The 24,069-nt window shown below is 36.3% G+C and overlaps 2 protein-coding genes across 4 annotated transcripts in view; both read left to right on the plus strand.

Moving 5' to 3' along the window:
• The window catches only part of LOC104599421 (transmembrane E3 ubiquitin-protein ligase FLY2), a 62,781-nt gene extending 59,806 nt beyond the window's left edge, over positions 1-2,975 (plus strand). Inside the window, exons 12-15 of the mRNA XM_010261948.3 lie at positions 102-430; positions 2,130-2,246; positions 2,368-2,539; positions 2,665-2,975. Of these exons, the coding sequence (XP_010260250.1) occupies positions 102-430; positions 2,130-2,246; positions 2,368-2,469 (548 nt within the window). The 3' untranslated portion in view covers positions 2,470-2,539; positions 2,665-2,975. The remainder of the gene's footprint in view (positions 1-101; positions 431-2,129; positions 2,247-2,367; positions 2,540-2,664) is intronic.
• Positions 2,976-5,701: 2,726 nt separating this feature from the next.
• On the plus strand, positions 5,702-24,069 carry LOC104599422 (transcriptional corepressor LEUNIG_HOMOLOG-like). 3 transcript variants are annotated; one of them, XM_019198108.2, is made up of 17 exons: positions 5,702-5,849; positions 6,128-6,186; positions 6,292-6,389; positions 6,694-6,803; positions 6,923-7,113; positions 7,261-7,312; positions 7,388-7,490; positions 8,833-8,882; positions 9,002-9,325; positions 10,037-10,240; positions 10,333-10,480; positions 12,264-12,373; positions 12,469-12,618; positions 14,357-14,512; positions 16,741-16,857; positions 16,975-17,175; positions 23,476-24,069. In XM_019198108.2, exons 2-17 carry the CDS (start codon positions 6,155-6,157, stop codon positions 23,620-23,622), a joined length of 2,193 nt encoding a protein of 730 aa, XP_019053653.1. In that variant the 5' UTR covers positions 5,702-5,849; positions 6,128-6,154; the 3' UTR covers positions 23,623-24,069. The 3 variants fall into 3 exon arrangements, with proteins under 3 accessions (XP_019053653.1, XP_010260251.1, XP_010260253.1); XM_010261949.3 differs by having other exon boundaries at positions 6,139-6,186; XM_010261951.3 differs by having other exon boundaries at positions 6,139-6,186; positions 7,261-7,306.

The raw sequence follows: 24,069 nt of genomic DNA on the forward strand, positions 1-24,069 counted from the left end.
TCGTATATTATTAGAGAAAAAAAGGAATTTCAGGCACTATTGACTTAAGTGACTCTGGTTGGTTCCTATAGTAAGATCTAATACAAGTGTTTTATTTGCAGATGGTATTCTTTTGGGAGGCATTCTATTCATGTATGAGTTTCATAATTTTCTGCGTCCTATTCTTCTCCTTATGTACTCCTTCTGGATACCTCAAATAGTCACTAATATTATACGTGATTCAAGAAAACCATTACATCCTCATTACATATTAGGCATAACTGTTACCCGGCTAGCAATTCCATTGTATGTCTTTGGTTGCCCAAACAATTTCATGCGCATTGAACAAGACAAGAATTGGTGCATCTTTTTGGTGGTATTCATGGGGCTCCAAGCATCGATTCTTCTTCTTCAGCATTATCTTGGATCTCGGTGTCTCATACCTCGCCAGGTTTGAATTATTTTTCATTATTACGGTTACCTTCCTGCCGTTCTTGAGCTGTGCATTTTTCTTTAAGCATACTAAAGTATCTGTCTATTCACATCAACCAGATGCTGGAATGATCTTTTAAGTATCGATAGCATGTTATTATTTTGAATATGCATACTGGCCACTTCTCTCTGTTAGTCCTTAGTTTTTTGACTTGATTTTTTTGTAAATCTGTATAGAAGATACAACTATGAAAATGATTCATTATTCTTCATGTCAGCATCAGGTAATGACCTTTTAGACTCATGGGTTATCTAGACATCTGAAATGCAATATCCACAAAAAGGGACCCAAGCCATTGCATTAATTGTAGACACCCTTTCACCTTGGTAGGACTGATGTAGGACCAGCTCAGTTCTAGTCCTTAAAGAATGTTGAATGGTTTTCTTGATCAAAGTTTTATGGCTGTTGACGGCTGTAATGGCTTCTTGAAGGAATAAAAGAGAAAATACCTGGAATCACTCACAGGGTGCCTAGAATCACTCTAGGGCATGGGAATCACTTACCAGTCACCATAGCTTGCAGCTGAAGAAAACTCAATATATTTCATTGCCTTTGTGTAAAACGTCCATACATATTTATAGACTCTGAACTCATAATAATCCTAGGAGTCAAACTGGTAGACTCATAATAGTCTTAGGAGTAAAACTGTTAGACTCAATAATCCTAGTAGGATTCAAACCAAGTTGTCATATCCTATTTCAATTCAAAGAAGACTCAATAACTCTAATCCTACTTATGCAATGACTGAAATTTTAAACATAAACAAACTATAACTAGACAATTTAAACCCTATCATTGGACCCCATAGAAAATTGTAAAAATGACAAAAATACCCTTGGTATTCAATATGCCATATCAGGACCTGTTGTAAGGCCTTCTTCTTTCTAGAATAAGTCTTCAAGGGTGCTGATCGATTCCTATCAGGGACCTACCTGTTTTGTCGTCTTTGCAACCTGTAATGAAACCATTATACTTTTCTAGACTCCTTTTTTTTTCTTTTTCACGTCTTTCTGATATCTATCTAGACTTATTTTGCAGTCATTTTCACTTGCAAACAATTACCATGCAACAATAAAGTCTCCGGGGGATTCTTACCAAGTTTCAATTTATGTTCTCAAGGATCAGGGCCCTTTATAACTCAGTTCTCCTCTACTATACCAATTATTGTTGGGTGTTAAGGATGCAATACATGTATCACTTTTATTGAGCAATGCATATATCACTTAACTCGTTAGAAAAGAGGGCCTATAATTTTTGGGCTCGACTATGATTCCAGAACAACATGATATCCGAAAAATTTGTGACCAATCAACGGGTATCATAAATAGGTAAACCAATCAACTGGTATTTGTCAAAATTCATGAGTGGGTTTTGATTGGTCAAAACTCTTCTGTTACCATGTCTTTCTGGTATTGTAGATTTTATGCAATAAAAATAAACATAAAACAATGCCAAAATCCTTGTTTAAAAAATGCACTAATTACCAATGTTCAGCTCTCTTGCATGGTAGTACATGTTAACATGTAAATGAGTTTGAATTGCCAAGTAGGGGTTATGTTCTTTATATAAACTATTTCATGTCATGTTAGGATGCTGCTTATACAGAGAACTTACCTTGATTAATTAATGGGAACTGACTTGTGATGGTGGTTGGCAGATCCTACCTGAGAAATATAGTTATTATAGAAGGTTTGATCAAGATACTAGTCAGGCTACTGATTGCGTTATTTGCATGACTGCCATTGATCTTACACAACGATCAAATGATTGCATGGTACTTGATGAAATCCTTGTGCCTATTTTGTTTCGTATTATTAATCATTTATAGCCTTTTTATCTGAATTGAATCTTTGATGGAGCTATTGACCTGACTAAATAGGGAAATCTTCATACAGGTGACTCCCTGTGATCATTTCTTCCATTCGGGTTGTTTACAAAGGTGGATGGATATAAAGATGGAATGCCCAACTTGCCGACGCCCCCTGCCACCGGCTTAGATAGATGCTCCTGCCCTCTCTGTATAGTTTTTTTAGAATCAGCTGACATCGTCCAGTTCATTATTTTCTGGTAATAGTAGCTTCCATCAGGTTAATTGAGCTAAAAGTATTAGTTACCGTAAGAGCCAAGAGCTCTGCAAACCCCCCATCCCCTGACTCGCTACTGACTTATTTTAACACTTGCTTTCATTTCAGGTAGGCAATTTAACCAGGATCTGCATAAACTACATCCCCACGAGGTAGCTGCTATGTGGTATACTTAATTCAGACATTCCAAGAGCATGTACAAACAACTCATGGCCTCCATAATTCATGTACTTTAGTGTTTTAACATGATGCATATGCTGCTTCGGTACATTTTGTTGTCTTTATTAACAGGGGTGTCTTTCCCAACTCCTGCCCTTCTACTTGCTTCCCAATTGGGGGTAGGAAACCTCCAGAGTCAGAATCTTACTTATCATTCAATTAAGTAGGGAGATTAAGAAAAAGAAAAACAGAAAATAGGCGGATATAAAGACAGACTGTACTGAAGGCCTTGGCATCATCATCATCGTCTTACATGCCTTATCCCAACTGTGGGGTTGTCTATGTTTCACCAATCCATTCTATTTTAAACCATACGACTGTTAAATTAAGAGCGAAAAGAGGAAAGAGAATGATAAATGATGGCATATGAATATGGGCTGCAACTGGAGCGAGGCCTGTTCTCGAGTAAACGTTGAATGGTTAGAAGGTGGTTCCAATTCCCAAGTCATAACACGAACAAAAAATCATGGTTTTTAAAACTGAACCGGTCAGGGGTTTGATTACCGGTTTGAATGGTCTGACCGTTTGACCCGAATGGTAGGCCTGTTCTGTCAAAAATAAAAAATAAAAAAAAATTGAAAAATGGTCAAACCTTTCAAACGGTTAACCGGCCGGTTCAGCGGTTTGCTGACCACAATCAACAGTTTTGTGGAAAAAAGCGGTTTTGGGGGAAAACGGGTGACTGGTTCCTGGTTTTTCCGGTCCGACTGTCTGGTCTGGTCCGGTTTTAAAAACCATGCAAAAAATAAAAGGGTCCTAAACCCACTATGAATTTACAATTTACTGGGGTATGGATTAAGGTAGTGTTTATTCATCTTTTTCTGTTTCATTTCATTAACTTGTCACATTCTAGAACAGAACAAGTCCCGCCTCATAGCTTGATAGAGGCTACCATTATCAAAAGGGAGGAAAATCAATGCAGAAAATATGTAGCCCAATCCCAATGGATTCATTTATTTACTTGTTTTGAGTTGCATTTGATTAAAATAGACTCCTTTTCTTCTTCCCCTTCTTAGGTTTTGATTTATGTTCTAGCATTTCTGCCCATGTACAAAGCAATATGGATGACATCTAAAATTTTAAATAGACTTTATTTTGGTTTAAATTTATTAAATCATTACCCGGGTTAGCTGCGTGAATCCTGTTTCACCATTCTTTTCTTTGATCAAATAATATGTGTACGTGGCAATTTTTTGTTGATGAAGATGATAGTCAATAATATATTTTCAAAAATTTTTATATTTCTGGGTTCATAATTTTTTTTTTTATTTATCACATTTAATTTTTTTTAATATGATGAATATATGATTTTAGAGATGTGTCCAAATGTTTTTTTTTTTTTTACAATTTTTTTTTGTTATTTTATACTTTTATGTGTTTTCATTTTTTTAATTATTATTATTATTTAATTAGGATCCTTAGGGTTGACACATATGACACAAAAGGTTGAATTAGTGACTTCCACTAAATAAGAAAACAAATTTGTTCTGGGGTTGGTTTTAAATTCGTATTTTATTTCTATAATTAATAAAAATAATTATTTTTTGTCATACTTATTTTTCTTTAATATGGTTAATTAATATATAATTCAATGAAAGAATGAAAGTTAATACCCCAAATATAAAACTTAATGAGAGGGAATAAAACAAGGAGAAATATAGTAGTCCAAATTATATTTTGTGTCTTGACAATTAGAGAATAACCAAATTCAAAAATAAAAAATAAGGATATTATAATCAAGAATAGGATTTAATTAATATTAATGAGAAATAATACCTTAAATATAAGACTTAATAAAAGGATTTTAAATAAGAAAAAAGTGGTTGTTCAAATTGTATTTTTGTCCTCATAATTAGAGAAATATCAAATTCAAAAATTGAGATATTTTAATCAAACAGAAGTTTCACGATATCATTCAATTTTTAATAATAATATAGATAGATTTATAGTTTATACATTTTTCAATTGCCTTTATTGTTGGAAAAAAGTTTCCTCTACTCGAATGAGACATATATGAGAGATTGAGAGGTAGCACGCAGGAAGATGAGTTGGGGCCCAACCAAGAAACAAACAGAGCATTCTTTTATTGAACAATAATGGAGACAAAAGTTCAGTCCATATATCTGAAAACAACACGAGGAAGTGGGAGCCATCAGCTTTTTTGTCTGTTTGTGGGCCCCACCGAACGAAGGCCCAGAGGCCCCAGGGCCCAGACGTTTGCAAAAACTTAAGACAATAAAGACTGAGTTCAGTAAAATAAGCTTCAAGAGTACGTGGTTTGAAGTGAAAGAATGATGACTGGTGGGGGCCTCTGCCAGCCAAGCCCAAGTCAACCATGCTGGGCTTGCAACAGACCAGTCCTTATTGACTCGGCCCAACCCAACTTGGTTCAGATGGTCTGACTCTCTCATCCAATCCACAACGCTACTCTCCTCACGTCTGTCTGCTACTCTGGTATCTTCAGGATGCGCAAGGGCATTTCGGTAATTTTCCAACCACAATCGGGTTCTGAATTCTGATTGTCTTATCTCTGGAATGGAGGGTCCATTTTCTGAACCCGGTCCAGTCCTTAGTCCATTCATCACTAGTTTGGTGATCACTGAGTACTGACTAGTGAAGAGTGAGCCCGGATCTCCTGTAAGTAAAAGTTTTGCTCCTGAAGCATCCATCCGTAAATTAGGAATATCTCCCGTACATCTTGATAAATCATGGGAGATGTTCCCAATGTACGGTCAGGTTCCCTGCTTTCACAGTGTTACAGACAATTCCATCGCGAAGTGAGCACCCTATTGGCTATTTATATAAATATAAATAAATAAGTAAAACAGTGAAAAAGCCATTTTTTGTTTTTTTGTGGTTTCTGGCTTCCTTCTTAAACAAAAGGCAGTAAAAAGAGATTGGGAGAAATAAGGCAATAACCATTAACCAGAGAGCTTTTTCCTATTCTCTTTTGTTTTTTATTCTTCCTTCGTTTTTATTTTGCATGGCGGCTTCTCTGTTTCCTCCTTCTTGCTTCGTCGACGAATAACTTCTGCTTCCGCTTCCTCGTTCGATTGATTTTGAAGACTGTCTGAGTACTCTCTCCTCTCCTCTCTTTCTCTCGACCATCTTTTTCTAAGGTTGATCTAGTTCAGTTTTATTCGGTCGGTGAAGTGTTTTCTTTTTTTTCTTTGTAATGTAACCGTTCGTTTCTGCTATGCTCTGTTTCTACTGAGCACTTCCTTTTTTTTTTAGTTCATCAGTTTTTGGCGCCTTTTTTTATGTTTTTCATCCGTTTGTACTGTGAACTGAAGAACTTGTTTCGTCTCTTCGGAGACATCCGATAAAATTGGAACTGAAGAACTTGTTTTAGTTCTTTTTCAGGTTTTAGTGCTTGAGGATGGCGGATTCAGGTTGGGATCCGAGGCAGATGTTAGTTTCTTATCCATTAATAGTCATGTTTCTTCTATCTCTGCTTCTGTCGTTAATGTTATTCATTATTATTTAGTTAATAGCTTAGTTGGTTCTTTTGTGTAGGTTTGATCGTTACCTTTATGATTATTTGTTGAGAAAGAAAATGCATACGACAGCCCGGATATTCAAGGAAGAGGCAAAAGTTTCCGATGACCGTCTTGGTAATGCGTCGTCAGTGTCATTCTCTCCCTCTCTCTCTCTCTCGTTTTGCTTTTGTTTCTTTTTTTCCTGCTGTTTCCCATGGGTGAACGAATTGAATGCTTTAATTACAAGAATTGTATCGAGCTGTATCTTGGTGACGATGGAGTTTTTCTCCCAAAATTTCCACTTTTAGCGGAGTGCGGGCTTGATATTGTATTGATTTTATTTGAATGAAATAGTTTAATCAGTAGATTGGAACACTCGGTTGTAGTAAGTCATTGTACAAATTTCTGTTTCGTGATCAGGAATTTGTTCTTTCTTCAGGGATTAATTCGCCTGAGGGTTTCTTATGGGAATGGTGGTCTTTCTTTTATGATGTGTACTCCTCTAGAGATCAGAAGGATCATGTGGCTAATAAACAACCTTCGGTTGAGGTGAGGTTTTGGTGATATTCTTGGTTTTTTTCTATTGACGTTGTCCTCTGCGAGAGTAGCACATCTGATGCTAAATGTTGAATGGAAACTGAATAACTAACATACATTCATGTCTGCAGCTATTTGAGATGAATAGGAAAATGGTTGTTCAGCTACCTTATGATGTTGATTTTGCAAACATGGTGGGAGGGCCACATGCTAGCATGTTGGCAAAAATGTACGAGGAGGACCATATTGGACATCCTTCTTCCAAAATTTTGGACCCTCGAATACAGATGGTCAATGGCAAACCAACGGTCAAAGTTCCAGGGTATTTTCAACTCTGTCTTGTACTTCAAATTAGATTGAGGATTATTTCATTACCAATTTACCACAGTTATTTGTTTGCGTGCTATTTAACCAATAAGCTGTTCTGATTTCTTTTTTTTTTCTTTAATATCCTTTCTCGTGTTTGCAGCCATCCACGGCAACAAATTCATGCAGAGAATCAACAGCGAGTTACAGTAAGAGTATGCATTTGATTTTTTCTGATGCCATTTCCAAAATTTTCGAATTGCATTTATGATCTGTTTCTAATTGTGCAGGATAATAGGCAGCGAATTAATGTGAACAAGTCAATTCCCTTGGAGTCAACACCTCATGGTGTACCAAAGGCTATGCTCCCAAGAACTGGACCTCATGACACAGGTCTTTTAGACATTGGTTTAACATAAATTGTTTGGTTTGTAGGTCATTCAAGCTTCCATCCATTGACTTGGATGTTGGCCCAACAGAACACTTATTAAGACTCTCCACTTATATAAATCTAGATAATACATGCATCTTGCATGCTTTATCCTGTTGAAAACTTTTTTATTTTATTTTTTTTAGTTTGTGGGGTTTCTATATGTTATTCTTAACTGTGAAATTGAACTCAAAATTGAGTGAGCATGGTCAGTATGCCGGTATGGAATGATAATACAGTTCTGGAGAGCTTCTCACCCGCTTGGAAGAGTTTAGATGAACCTAGAAGAGTGCAGCTTGGTGATTTATATTAGAAAAGTCTGGAGGTTGGTAACAAGTTCAACCTATGTGAATGAGTGGAGATCTCAACTTATCTGGTATAGAATCCTCTCAGGCAGGTCATACCTTAGGTCTTCCTTCAAACCAAATCTGTTAGATTAAGAAATTCAGATTGAACAAGATAAGACATCCATTCTTTTTGGGAATTAGCTGGTTCTTCTTAGTGTTTGTGCAATTATGTTTGATATAGGCTTTTAGCTTGTGGGGGCACTTTTTTTGCAAAATGGTCCCCTTTGCAACATATAAGTATGCACTGTTTTGATAGCCAATGATTTGAGGCTAGTGGTTAATTGTCAGGTCCGGTGGGTAAGATAGCGTTACATCCTAGGTCTCATCCTGATACGTGGAGATGGAGCATGCAGGTGTCTTGTTAGAACTTGTATAGTTGCAAGGTCATTGGGCGAATCAAATCAACATTATTCATGGGTTATCCATGCTCGAGGAATTCCAGGGATGCAACTGCATTAGCCTCTTTCAAATCTAGGACACTATCATCCATGACCAACTTGGATTTTTGTTAGTGTACAGTTTGGTTATAGTGGTTTTTAGCCTACTTGTAATTAAGGTTTCCCTACTTTTTAACACAGTTGTGCTTTCCGGGTTGATGAAAAGATGGATTAAATGATTAATCTCATTATCTATTATTAATTAATATGATTAGTTCATTTTTTTTCGTAAATTGATTATACATCATATGGTGGTTCTTGGTACTCTGTTAACTAGGATAAATATACATTGAATGAGCATCAGCTCTTTGGTGGCAAGATGAATTATTTCTTCTTCTGGAGGGTAACATGCATTTCAACATGTGTGTGTTAAGTTTTGTCATACTCTACAATGAGCTTTTTTGACTTTAGAATGGGAAAGAATTTTCTTAGATCATGTTTAGATGCTTCATGCATACCTATTATTTCTGTTTATTGGCATTTTATGTTTGATGTTCGGCATACCTATTTAAACATTGCAGTGTTGAAGAAAAGGTCCTGCCCACTACCATTGGATGGCCGACCTTTAACTGTATGTGACATGCTTTATTCTCTGAATCTTTTCCTGCAGCAGTTGTAGCCTGTAGGTTTTTCTTTATTATAAGCTGCACACTGTTAGTATAAATGTTGATTTGTGTAACCTCTTCCCAGGGAATTGACCAAATCCCGCCAGGATTGGGAAAGCAAGTACTAAAGTCAGTTCCACATATGCCGATCCAACAGCAATGCTTTCAGATGTTGAGAGCCCAAAGTCAACAAGAGCTCGTAGCTCAAGCACTGCAACACACACCACAGAACCTGATGTCTTCTTTTTCTGGGAACTTTGCTGATATGGATCCTCAAACTTTGATGCTTCTCAAGGTTGGATTAAATAGGAATGATGGCCCGGGTACTGGTAACTTTGGTCTCCAACATATTGGTTCTTCTCCAGTTGAAGCATTGTCTAGAATGGGCAAAACAGCACCAACAACTGAGGTAAATCTTGCTGGGTTCAGTCCCCCCTCAATTCCAAGTATTGAACTAATTGAAAATTAATGGGCATATCTAAACTAGTTTATGGATCTTTTATTGCTAAGTGCTAACTTCATTGGGAAAAGGGAATAGCAATAGTTGTAAAGTTACATAACGATTGTTTCTTGTCATTTTACATAAGAATTTAAAAGATGGTCCATGGAGATTCAAATTGCATGTTTAATGGGATCAAAGAAAATTTTCTTTTGTTTCTTGTTGTTTTAGATGTATTCCTAGAGAGCTGAATAGAGTGACCAATGTATTGGCTAAATCTGGGGTGGGAAGTAGGGCTGTTCATGGGTCAGTTTGGTTCGTTTTCAGTTAATTTTACCAACTGAACCGAAAAAATTATCCTTTTTCTCAAAAAAATGAATAAAAGATTGTTTCTGTTTTTAACTGTTCGATGTTAAGAGTACTATTTCTCACTTAAAATGATTATGGTTGTGATACAAATTTCAAATTTCTACTATTTATTCTTTCCTCTACATGATAACTGATGGATGATAATTCAGATAATGTCCCAACTGAGGCAAAATGCACATCAACAACAGGCTCAGATATAATATCAGCAATTCCAAGACGTTGATAGTTGTTCTTTAGACATTTTCAGCTTATTTATTTTCGACATTTGAACTTATTTGATACCATTCTTGGTATATACATGTTTTACATCAGAGTGGCAGAAAGAAGAAGGGCAGATCAGGTTGTCAGGCTGAAGATGTTACTGCAGCAGGATACCCTGCTGGTTCTGCAGAATCTGTGCTGCCAATTTATGTTAACATGGAGCGTGAAGCTTTGTCACATAGTGATAGAGCATCTGAAAAGCAAAACATACGTGGTTCCAACAAAAGTGGGCTGGTTGAAGCCTTTGAAAAGATGGTACCTATTTGTTTTCTATGTGCTTATGAGATACTCCAGTGTGGGTGTTAGATTCCATATCGCTAATTGTTAATCATAAAAACCACTTTTAGGGTGCTATGGATGGTCAGGATGATGCTTCTTCAGATACTTATGTAGAATCTTTTCTCTCATATGATAATGAGACTGAGGACATGAAGAATGATCCTTTCAGCACTTTGCAACGAAGTTCCACAACTTGTGGGAAGAATGCCCCAAAAGGTGAATTTTGGATGCTTTATAAAAACAAATGCAAGGTAGAATAGACTCTCTGAATCATTGTTTTTTTCCTTAGCCTTGTGATACCATTCATTAATAGAACCCTTTATTCAATATTATTGACTCAACATCCATTTTTTATCATCTCTAAAACAACATATATTGGTAATATATTCATACTTATCTCCCTCAGAAATCTTGCCTTTTTTTTGCATGGTTGCAGTGTTGCACTCAATTTTGGACAGCCAGTGGCTTCTATTTGGAACAAGCTAGCTACTTGTTTTCTTTTCCGAACTTCTGATTCATGAATTATTGCTAGGATTACACCTTCTACCTTGGCTCCATTGCAGCCTAGAACCATATGCCTATCCTTTACTCATGTATACTGATCCACGATTTCTTCATTGGTCATCCGGATAAACAATAAGACTGAAAAGTGTTGCATAGAAAATTCTTATTTGGAATGAACCATAGTTTTATTTATCATATGAGGTGTGCACTAAACACACCTGACATGAGATGGATATCAAGGTGGTTGAGAGAGAGAATCTACATTTTACTTCATTTATTCTCTTTAGTGGGTAATTTTCTTGGTGGTTGGTTCTTAGATGGTATTTTGACTTGGATTTCCATACTAGGCAACTCTGTACTAAGGGAATACAGTGGGAAAAAGAAAGAAAAAGATACCATATTAAATATAATTACAAAGAAGAGAAAAAAGTATGTTCTTTTATTGATGCATAAATCAAGGACTCTTTGTTGAATGCATTGCTGCAGCACATTGATTATTGATAGCACTGTATGGACTGATGAGATTAGCCACTTAATTAGAGGGAGGGGATTTAGGAGCTGTTTGATAACAGCTGAAGTGTCTGATCTGAATGACTAATTGTTTTACCTTTTAGTGAATAAGATAATTAAATAGTAATAAAACATTCGGTTATATAGTAATTAACCTAACTTCAGCTTCTGCCATTAAGTAGTTCACAACCTCCTTAATAACTTATTTGCTAAAAGACAAAATACCAAGCCATTCAGTTTGGCCCAATTATATACATTCTTGGATGCAAAACCATTCAGTTTGGTCCCCTTGCCTTGTCATTTGGAGCTAAAAGCCTTATTATATGCATTCTTGGTGCAAAACCATTTACTTCATTCATTCATAGATTAATAAATTCCTTTTTATACATATGCATCAGGAAAAAAAAGGTATTTTGAAACGACAAGATCTTAAACTAGTCTGGGGCTCATAACTTTCCATTTATAATTTATTTAGAGGGTTCAGACACACTATTTAATTGGTTCCAAAATGGAGATTTTCTGGGCTAAAATCATCCTGAAACATGATGGCAGCAGGCAGTCTGTTTGTGTGGTAGAAAAAGTTCTGTGCCAATATTAGAAAGTCCTAAAATTTAATCCATAAATAAAATGGTTAAAATCATACGATAGATTATCCTGGCATTTGTTGCCAACACTTTGCATGGTAGGTCATCATCAAATGATGGATCCCATCCTGATGCTCTGAATTTGCAACAAATGACAAGGCATGGGGGCCCCAGACCTCCATCATCCAATGATGGATCTGATCCTGATCCTCTAAATATGCAACAATTGGCAAGGCACAAGGGCCTTACAGTCCTGATTTACAGACCCAAGTGTCTCCTTGAAATGCTCTAGTGATGAAAAGAGGGGATGAGAGAACATCAAAGGAACTTGTATTTTAATGTAGAAGAAATTGTATTTCATGGGATTTTCTTTAAAAACAAGAAATTTTCATTTGTGACAGGCTTTTCATTTGAAGAGGTTGGTTGCCTTAGTTCAAGCAATAGCAAGGTTCTGTGCTGCCATTTCTCATCAGATGGAAAGTTTTTAGCTAGTGCCGGGCATGATAAGAAGGTTTCCAATGCCATACATTTTTGAACAGTATGGTACATTTTACTCATTTATCTAAATTTTTTTGATATGGCTCTGATTATGTATTTCATTGGCAGGTTGTAATTTGGAACATGGATACTTTTGAGTCCAAAAGAAGTTCAGAAGATCATTCTCTTCTGATTACAGATGTTCGATTTAAACCAAATTCAAATCTTCTTGCAACATCTTCTTTTGATAAAACAATTCAAATTTGGGATGCGTCTGATGTAAATTTTTTCCCCTAGCTTGCTTTATATCCAATAACTTAGTAGTTAGGCTGTGTAGGCTATGAATGTTTGCATGTTTCAAGTCATGTTACAAGAGCTTTTATGGTTTTTCTAGCAAGCTCTTCTCAAATGATAAACAAAGCCTCTATTATTTATGGGTCTACATTCTTGAAGTTGCTGTTGCATCATTGTCTTCGTGGTTTCCACTTCTTTACATTGTTTCTGGAAGAACAGATTTCCTTTTTACAAAAAGTGACTTGTATGGCTTCTCTCTTATTACTTTTTTCAGACAGTGTCTTGTAACACATTAGATGATTCTAATTCCTCATGTTGAAATTATTTATGGCTTTTTGGGTTTTTTTATGTAAAATTTGAGGTACTTTGAGATTAAGTAGAAGTTTTTTGTTTTTCTTTTTTAGTTTTGACCTTGTATCTAAGATATGAAGAAAAGAATACTGATTATGAAGCTATTCTAATTGTTTCCTCAGATCATAGAATTTTTGAAAAGTATGACAGCTTTATATGTCTGTGCATGTTGTTCTGATCATCCAAGCTCCGTGTTACTGTGTAATGCTCGATAATAGCTGCTTTTACGTACAACAGTTGTTAGAATTTAGTTGATTCTTGGGATGGAGTTTTGATCTTCTTTTGGTAGCATCCTTTTATTGAACCTGTCTTTTATTCACATTGTAATTACTAAATGGCTGTTATCAGTGACATCTAATATGATCAGTATAGGCCTCAAATTGGTCATATGACAGTGAAAATCTGTTTATTTTATTTTTACATTGAATTCAAAAATAAGAAAAATTGTCTTAAGAAGCCATAGATTAAATTTGTTATAAACTGTGTTAAATTTGTTCACTAATTCTATGATAATTTTGTAATAAAATAAACAAAATATTTTAAGAAGTCATAATTTTTTTAACTAAGATAAACTCTGTTACTTAACAGCTTGAGAGACCAGGTAACTTTTATTATGGATGCAACATGGGCAATGTTGAACTCCTCCCAAGGAACTTCTTTGAAGATACTTTAACAGGCTATATTCATTATGCCACTGATCTAATTTATCTATATTTTAGTTGCTTGGTTTTAACACCTAATACATGATACATAGATGCAAAAAGATTTTTCTTCAGAGACAACCTTTGTAAAAATCTGGTTTTAACATTGTTTCATATTATTCAACTGCTTTGAAAGGTAGGGTGGCCAATAAGGGGACTAAGGGTGCAGGGTGAAATTAATCCAATTGAAGTGGGTTAATATTTTTCTTGGGATATGGTTGATGTTGTATACTACTCTCTATTGGTTCTTTTCCATGAATAACCATGTATCAGATGCACTGTTCCAAATATTTGAATTCTGGTTTGTCCTTCTGGGATATGGTTGATGGTGTGCATTTCATATCTTACCTTTAAGGTATTTGAAAGAATAAATTTTCCAAGTGACAAATGTACATGCTATGTAGATCTTACTGCACTATGCTCCCTTGTTATGGACATGAATCAATCAAGGCATTTATGACAGTTACAACAGCTTAGTTCATAATATAATGTGATTAAAAAAAGTATGAAATTGATAAAGCTAGGAGGATTACTGATGAAACATTTAATTCCTGCTTGGCTCATTTGTTTTTCAGATTTTTCCCTTTTCCTAAAGCATTTTTTCTTCTCTTGTTTCTTTTCTTCTATTAAGAGGGTGGATATTTATGAGTTTAATATGTATGGTTTTACAGACAATCCATCCAATTCACAAACTTACTGGACACACGGAACAAGTGATGTCATTAGATTTCCATCCGGAGAAGGTAGACCTTCTGTGCTCATGTGATGGTAATAATGAAATTTTGTTCTGGAACGTGAAGTGCCAAACATGCAAACACATCTCCAAGGTCAGCTTTAAACTTTTGTATCTGCTGGAACTACTTCACAAACACTATGAGAATATTTTATGTCAGGCAGCGGCAGAATGTTTCATTTTACCATTTATCCATCAAGAAAAGCTTTACAGTTTCAGCATTTTGACCATCCACTAATTTTGATCAATATGCAAAGCTGTGTATTAATTTTCCATAGATCAGTAATTGTTCCATAGTATTGGGGAAGTTGGGTTGAAGTTTCAACTTCTAATCCTGACTGATTGGAATTGGGTGCTCAAAACTGTTTAACATACAATATGTTGTAGGATGGGGGAGGGGGTTGCTACATTTTCCCTTTAAGTCATTTCTTTTTCCATTTTCCTATGTTTAAAACATCTCTCTGCTTGCTTTATTTTGTGGGGCATCCCCCCTTCTTTAATATAATATTTTCACTTGTCAAAAAAAAAAACGCTTCTTTGCATGCTTACATTTCCATGATATTTGATCTAATCCATAAAAATAGAAATCCATTTACTCTGCATTCTACTTTAATTTCCAAATTTCCTTGTTCCATACTATTTTTTTTCTGATGATTTATAGGCTCATAATTTAACAATGGATATGACACTGAATAGATGGGAAACACAAGTCGTAACAGGATTCATGTAGCTAACCCCATATAGGGACTAGGTTTTGATGATGATGATGGTGTGTTTGAAATACTTTGATCGTGTCAAAGTGTGTACATATGCATGTGTATTCAAGCTTGCTATCATCCATGGAAGGAAAAGTGTGCAGGTTAAAGAAAACAATTTATGGATTGAAAAATCTTAGAGACCTTGGTTTGTTCTTCTTAATATATTTTAATTTTCACCTCAACTGATTTTTCCCAAGGTACACAGTTTGTACCATACTACCATTGAGCTTTACCAAAGTCATTTGAACAGCCATTTCTGGCTGAATCACTACACTAGACTTAGTTTCACTACCAGAGGCTGCCATAATCTCAATAACAGTGCTGGTGTAATCCTTAAGCAGTAAGAAAAAAGAATTGATTCACTTCAGGCCAAGAAATCACCAAAAAACTAATTCCGTACTAGTCCGAGAGTATTAACAGGATAGCTGTACTATATAAAAAAAAAATCAAAAAACACATTCTAGCAGATAGCCAATCCTACACATGAAATGGAGAATAAAAACCTCACCCTATTATCCTATTTGCACTCATCATTCAATGAAAACATCTAATAAACAAGCCACTAACCTGTACCATTCATCATCAGTCCCTCTTTGAACTGCCAAATAGAGAGGGAAACTAGGAAACCACCAAAAACATCACAAGAACTTCAACTCAAGGCATGAAAGCCTCCTTCCCTGATAGACGTCAAGGCACGAAAGCCTCCTCTGATGGGCGACCAGTCCTTTTTGGTCACTTTCCATTTAATGTATGGTGAGAGAATATTGATAAAAAAAATGAATGGTGAGAGAACCTCAAGTCAATCCTTGCTAGGCATCCTTACCAGTCCAAGTCGATTAGGTTTGCTCTGATACCATGTGGTTAGACCTGAAACACTAGTTAAATGAATGGGATGAGTGCTAAAAACTGTCCAGCCGCACTTAGAGTAGAAGGAAAGAAGAAGAGGAGAAGTTGAAGAAGGGCTGAAAGCAGTAGAGGTTGTCATATCCTCTAACTGCCGCCCAGCTCTCTTTTTATTATATTTATGAAATTGCATTACTGCTCCTGACTAAATAGATTAAAGAAATAACAAATAGAAAACCAAAGAAAAGAGAATAACCAAACGGACCCTACTGACCAACTTTATAATTTAACATGGAGGAATCATGTGGCCATTCCTTTTTGGTTGGATTTGTGCTCATTCCTCAGTAGATATCAGGACCATATCCCACCTGCTATAATGATAATAGCCATCCAAATTTAGGATTCTTAATTAAAAAAAAATGATTATTGGCATTCTTATTTTGGATATGTTGGAAAGTTTGTGGGGTGAAATTTATCCCAAGAATACAAATTTGGGCCCAAAACAAGTTGCCTCATTAAAGATTCCTCAGTATTTTTTTTTTTTTTTTATAATTCCTTGTTTTAACTTTTCCTTTACATACATAGAAGAATGTTTACCCTTCCAATGTATACTTATCTAGGCAATTCTGACAAGCATCATGATACTATGGAATAATGTTGACTCGAGCTCCTGAGAATTTTGTTGAATAGAGCTTCTTCTTATTTTCTTCTATAAATGCAGGGTGGTACAACACAAGTCAGATTCCAGCCACAAGTTGGGCGGCTTCTGGCTGCTGCTGCAGGGAATATGATCAATATACTAGATGTTGAGACTGACAGCCTTCAGTTTAAGTTGCAGGTGTGCTTGTTGATGCACACATAAGATCTCACTAATACTGCCTTGAATGTTGCATGTGTGTATGGTTCTTAAGCTCTTGATGAAATGATTGTTTGACAATGTTTCATTTTTCCCTAGGGACATGTCAATGAAGTTTACTCAATTTGCTGGGATACAAGTGGGAAATATATTGCTTCTGTTAGCAAAGATTGTGTATGTTTGTGGTCAACTGCATTGGGTGGAGAATGTATTCACAAACTGTGTTCCAATGGCAACAAATTCCAATCTTGTGCATTCCATCCTGGGTATTCTATGCTTCTAGTTGTTGGGGGTTACAAGGTATACTGTTCCTTGAAAAGTCAAAATGGTTTCTTTGGTGCTTTGAGAAGTAGTTTAACCTTTTCTATTATTATTATTATTATTATTATTATTATTATTGTTGTTGTTGTTGTTGTTGTTGTTGTCCAAAACTGAAGTGAAGAAAAGATTTGAGAGAAAGAGAGAAGAGAGGAGAGAGATTTGAGAGCATCAAAAGTTATTGGCGGTGCCAGCTTTTTAATATTTATATTAGGGCGACTGAACATAACATAAAGACAAGGGGAATTACAATGATACCCCTGTGACACTAATAGAAATAAAAAACATAAGAAAAAACACTCTTTAACCAGTCCTTTAACACTCCCCCTCAAGTTGGGAAAGAGATGTCAATCATGCCCAACTTGTCAATTGTCACAAATCATTGTGCCGCAAATGATGTAGCCCTTTTGTAAAGATGTCTGCAAGTTGATCTTCGGACTTGACATTAGGGAGTGCACACTTCCCCTTTGACAGCCTTTTCTCTGATAAAATGCTTGTCTACAGCAATATTTATGGCTGCCTTGTTGTCGCAATATAAAGTCATAGGTCCATCAACTGTAAATCCCAGTTCACTCAATAGATTTTTTAACCACATTATTTCAGCCACTCCATGAGACATTGCTCTATATTCAGCTTCAACACTAGATTTAGCCACCAGATTTTGCTTTTTGCTTCTCCAAGTCACTAGGTTTTCTCCCACAAAGGTACAATAGCCACTGGTAGACTTCTTATCATCCAGTGATCCTGCCCAATCTGCATTAGTATATACTTCAACCTTCAGATGCCCATGCTTTTGGAATAACAACCCTGCACCTGGGAATTTCTTAAGGTATCTGAGAATTCTTTCGGTTGCTTCAAGATGGGAGGTCTTAGGGGCATGCATGAATTGACTAAGAACACCCACAGCATAAGCAATGTCTGGCTGAGTCATGGAGAGATATAACAGTCTTCCTATAAGTCTCTAAAATTGCTTCACATCTTTGATAGATTCACCTGGGCAATCACTTAATTTGTGATTAGGATCAATAGGGGAATCAACTAGTTTCACCCCCAACTTTCTTGTATCCTGTAACAGATCTAGGACATACTTTCTTTCAGAAATGAAGATACCCTTTTGTGAGCGGGCAACTTCAATTCCAAGAAAGTATTTCAGAGGACCTAGATCTTTCACCTCAAACTAAGTAGCAAGAAATCCCTTCAATCTTTGATTTTCATCTTTCCAGTCACCAGTGATAACTATATCATCAACATACACTATTAGGGCTGCAATTTTTCCTTCCTCTCTTTTCATAAACAATGTATGGTCAGATTGGCATTGCTTGTAGCCCTTTTGTTGCACAGCTACTTGGAATCTATTGAACTAGGTTCTTGGTGACTGTTTTAGGCCATATAAAGATTTTTTTTAACCTGTAAACCTTTTGTTCATTATCTTGAGCCTGGAAACCAGGAAGTTGTACCATGTACACTTCTTCTTCTAGATCACCATTTAGAAATGCATTTTTGATGTCCAATTGGTGAAGGTCCCAGTCGAAATTAGCAGCTAAAGAGAAGAGAACCCTAATGGAGTTCATCTTAGCAACTGGTGCAAAAGTTTTTGCATAATCCACCCCATACACTTGAGTGAACCCTTTTTCCACTAGACGAGCTTTATACCTTTCCATTGTGCCATCAGCCCTATGTTTCACTGTAAATACCCATTTACATCCAACTGGTTATTTTCCCTTAGGAAGATCCACCAATTCCCATATACTATTTTTATGTAATGTATTAATCTCTTCCTTCATTGCATCTGTCCATTTAGGCACTGAGAGAGTTTCTGCAACATTCTTAGGAGTAGGTACACTGTCAATGGAAGAGAGGAATGTTCGAAAGGAAGGTGAAATGTTTTCATAGGAAACAAAGTGGGAAATGGGGTGCTTGGTGGTGCAAGATCTAACACCCTTCCGGAGAGCAATAGGAAGGTTAAGATCATCAGCACTTGAGGTGTCAATAGCAATCGGGTCAGAAATATCAATGGGAACTAAGGTACTTGAATGTGTAGGATTCGTCCCTGGAGAATGTGATGGCATTGGTGGTACAGCTTCTTGATGCTTCATAGCTCTTGAACTTGGTTGGCCTTTATGACGACGATAGAAAACACGAAAGGGAGGAGGATCACGTAGAGGAGGGAGCTGAATTTGAGGTAGAGGAGGGTTCTGAACATGTTTGTCCTCATGCCTACACTCCCCCTGAGGAGAAACAGGAAAGAAAGGTTCACTCTCAAAAAAGGTGACATCCATGGAAACATGATATTTCCGAGAAACGGGATCAAAGCATCGGTACCCCTTTTGATTTGAAGGGTATCCCAAGAATATGCAAGGAATAGCACGAGGATCTAATTTCCCACGAGTGGGTGACAGGTTTTGAACGAAGCAACGACAACCAAAAACACGGAGAGGAATAGACAAAAGAGGAGCCTTGGGAAACAGAAGTTGATGTGGGGCTTCGTACTCTAACCACCAAGAGGGCATACGGTTAATGAGATAGGCAGCACAAATGATAGCTTCAAGCCAAAAGCATTTGTGGACGTTCCTATGAATCAATAGTCCCCGAGCTACTTCAAGAAGATGGCGGTTCTTTCTTTTAGCAACACTATTTTGTTGTGGTGTTCGAGCACAGGAGCTACGATGGAGAGATCCATGTGAAGCAAAGGACTCCGTAAGGTCATTATGGAAGCATTCTTTGGCATTATCAGATTGGAAGATCTGGATTTTGGTTTGAAATTGGGTGAAAATCATTCTTTGATAGTCTTGGATAATTTTTGGTACTTCATCCCTAGTTCTCATGGGGTATACCCATGTATACTGGGAATAATCATCAATAAAGATAATGAAATACTTGTAGCCGCTTTCAGATGGTAGAGTGACTGGGCCCCAAACATCAGAGTGAACAATATGGAAAGGAAATTCAGATTTAGTATTCTTTGAAGAAAAATGAGTTCTACAATGTTTACTCAATCGACAAGTTTGACATATCAACTCTGATACCGACACTGACTTAAACAGCTCTTGAAACACAATCTTTAAGGAATCAAAAGGATAAATGACCAAGACGATTGTGCCATAAATAGGCTTGACTCTTACTAGATTGACTCTTAGACTCATTGACTGTAAGGCCAGCCTTATTCTCCAGCAAGTAGACACCATCCACCATACGCCCTCTACCAATCACCTTCCCTGAGTCCAAATCCTAGATTACACAATGAGAAGGGAAGAAGGTTACTGTACAATTTAAAGAATTGGTTATACTACTAACAGAAAACAAATTAATAGGGAATTGAGGAACATATAAAACATCAGAGAGTGTAGGACCAAATGGAAGATAAACAGTCCCTTGACCAGCTATGGTAGAGAATGAACCATCAGCCAGCCTGACTTTGTCTCTTCCAAAGAGAAGATGATAGGTCTGAAAGTAGGTAGACTTACCGGTCATATGTTTTGATGCTCCAGAATCAATTATCCAAGGAGAGTCAGAGGAATGAGATGATACATGGAGAGCTGTGGCAGAATTACCTGATGTAGACGCATATGAAGTTGATGGAGGGGGGGCACCCATTTGGCGAATTGCCCTACCATAAAGCTCTAAATGATCACGGAAGGAATTAATGATATCCTCCCTAGGGTCAGAACCAGTTGTGTATGTCTGAACTGTAGTAGTAGCAGGCTGGGTCTCCTGAGTGGCCATGGTTGCTGCAATGAATTTTCTTGGATCTTGCTGGCTTAGCCTCTTATGCAGATCTGAACCTTGTTTCTTACTCAATTCTTGAGTCCATTTCGGCTTCCCATGAGGGTCCCAACATATGTCACTATTCATGATAGCTAGTTTAGATCACACTAGAAGAGGTTGAATAGTCGAACTTATTTCCCTTTCACACACGGTGTTAACTTTGGGGGAAAAAAAATTGCACCAGGAATAATAAAAGAACCAGGCAGCCACCTTCTAGGTCAACTATAGTACTTCAATCACCACTTCACAAAGCTGCTGTCAGTTTTGACACCACTGCACTCCTTTCCCTTCTTTTAGAACTCAGTTCTTCAACAAAACCAGCTGTTGTTACCGAACTCACAGGTCATCACTAGCCTACCATAAATCTTGTACGGCTGTTGTAGCAGTATGTACAGGTCCTCTCTTGACCTACAAATCAAGTGTGGCTGTTGTTGCAGCATATATAGGTCATCCCCTGACCTACAACTTCACCAAAAGGCTGCTGTCGCAGCATATAAAGGTCATCACCAACCTACAGTTTGTTACAGGGATCAGCAGATCCCACAAAAAAGGAAAGAGGAGGGACTGTTCGCCTCACATTGACAGACTAAACCTATTACAGGTTCTGTTATGGCACACGACCAGAAAAAAAAAAAAAAAAAAAAAAAAAAAAGAGAAAGGGAGAGAGAGTACTTCAGTCTGATCTGAATCAGGATCTAGATCTGGTGAAGGCAGAAAAAGGTTTGCTCGATCTCTTCTTTCAGATCTAACAGTCCTGCTCTGATACCATCTTGTCCAAAACTGAAGTGAAGAAAAGATAGAGGAGAGAAAGAGAGAAGAGAGGAGAGAGATTTGAGAGCATCAAAAGTTGCTGGCGGCACCAGCTTTTTAATATTTATATTAGGGCGACTGAACATAACATAAAGACAAGGGGAATTACAATAATACCCCTGCGACACTAATAGAAATAAAAAACACTCTTTAACCAGTCTTTTAACAATTATTATTATTATTATTATTATTATTATTATTATTATATGGTTATGTTTATGTTTATGTTTATGTTTATGTTTATGTTTATGTTTATGTTTATTATTATTATTATGTTTATGTTTATGTTTATGTTTATGGTTATGGTTATGGTTATGGTTATGGTTATGGTTATGGTTATGTTTATGTTTATGTTTATGTTTATGTTTATGTTTATGTTTATTATGTTTATGTTTATGTTTATGTTTATGTTTATGTTTATGTTTATGTTTATGTTTACGTTTATGTTTATGTTTATTATTATTATGTTTATTATGTTTATGTTATGTTTATGTTTATGTTTATGGTTATGGTTATGGTTATGGTTATGGTTATGGTTATGGATGGTTATGGTTATGGTTATGGTTATGGTTATGGTTATGGTTATGGTTATGTTTATGGTTATGTTTATGTTTATGTTTATGTTTACTATTATTATGTTTATTATGTTTATGTTTATGTTTATGTTTATGTTTATGTTTATGTTTATGTTTATGTTTATGTTTATGTTTATGGTTATGGTTATGGTTATGGTTATGGTTATGGTTATGGTTATGTTTATGGTTATGTTTATGTTTATGTTTATGTTAATACAAGGGACTCTAATCCCTTCCTGAAGTACAATAGAGATATCCTTACTGAAAAAAAGCACAGTAGATCTATCCCCACTGCTACTTTTCCCACATACCTCGTCAAGCCCAAACAAAGTACTACACACTAACCCAAGGGGTAGGTACCCCAATTCGAAGCTATTAAATTCCTCTTTAGCAAATTCATCTGCAAGAAGTTGGCTGATCTGGGAATCCAGTTGTAGCTAGCACTTGATCTGGCAGCCAAATCTCTCGCCTCTTTGGCATACTGACCAAGTTGCCGAGTGGACCATCTTTCCATTTATTAACCAATTTATGGTTGTCTATGAGTCCCCTTCCTAGGAGATTCCCGTAGCCCAAGGATCTCCCCAATTTATGATTGTTGCTTTTTGAGGAGGGATCATTGCTTGGTATATTGGTAAAATCTTTGACCTGACAAGCATGAGTATGTGGGTTCAAGTCTGAGAGTAGCCACTTTGTGCAGAGAAAGAGAGAGAGAGAGACCCTAAGGTTAAGCCTGTATGTAGTCCACCCCTCCCAAGACCCCAGATAGCTAGGACCAACATTGCATTAGTGGCTCTTTCTTTCATTTTTTCTATTTTATTTGAGGAGTTGCATAGCTTTTTTTTGACTTTCCTGTCTGTTGTTTCTAGTGCTATCGGTTTTAACATCTAATCTTACATTTGTTTTAGAAGATTAACTACATAGTGTCGGGGTCTTATTTACTATTACCAAAGGTTTCAATCCCTTGTTATTTAGAAGTACTACTACTAATAATAATAAATTAATAATTAGTTTGTATTTTATATGGGAAGTTTTGTGCACAAACTTCATTTATTTTCCATTGTATATTATGCTTTATTGCTTTCCCAGGAAAAAGAAGTAAAAAAGAAAACTAATCGTGTAAATTTGTTGGCAGCTTTTGGAGTTGTGGTATTCCATGGAGAGTTGTAAAACAATGACAGTTCCAGCGCATGATGGGTTGATTGCTGCCTTGGCAAATTCACCATGTAATGAAATGGTTGCCTCTGCGAGTCATGACCAGTATGTGAAATTATGGAAATGACAATTAGGTTTCCCCACTCTTATAATTCCTTTCTCCTTTATATGGATGGCAATATTGAGTTGCCATCTTTTTCCAATTAGTCAGAAACCTTTCATCAACTCAAAGCTACTTAGTCTATAAATCCCATTCTAACAGTCGTAGTCAGCAGAAACTAATAAAACGAATGTGTATATGTTGGAAAAAGAGAAGGGTAATTATTCTTAATTTACAAATCAAATAGATGTGCATATTTGAGCAAATGTACTATGCTCTTTTTTATGACCTTGATAGCTTTTACATAAGTGAGCATGGATCAAAACTTAAGCCTAGTATTGGAATCTGGAGTTGATGCATAGCTGGGACCAACATTGGGTAATGACCCTTACATCATGTTATTTGATATCAGTCCGACAGTTAAAAGTTTGATAAGTTAATATGCCTTTACTTGGGATCTCTCCAATTTGTCCA

The sequence above is a fragment of the Nelumbo nucifera genome, chromosome 1, assembly GCF_055504915.1.
Source record: "Nelumbo nucifera cultivar China Antique chromosome 1, China Antique-T2T, whole genome shotgun sequence".
NCBI lineage: Eukaryota > Viridiplantae > Streptophyta > Magnoliopsida > Proteales > Nelumbonaceae > Nelumbo > Nelumbo nucifera.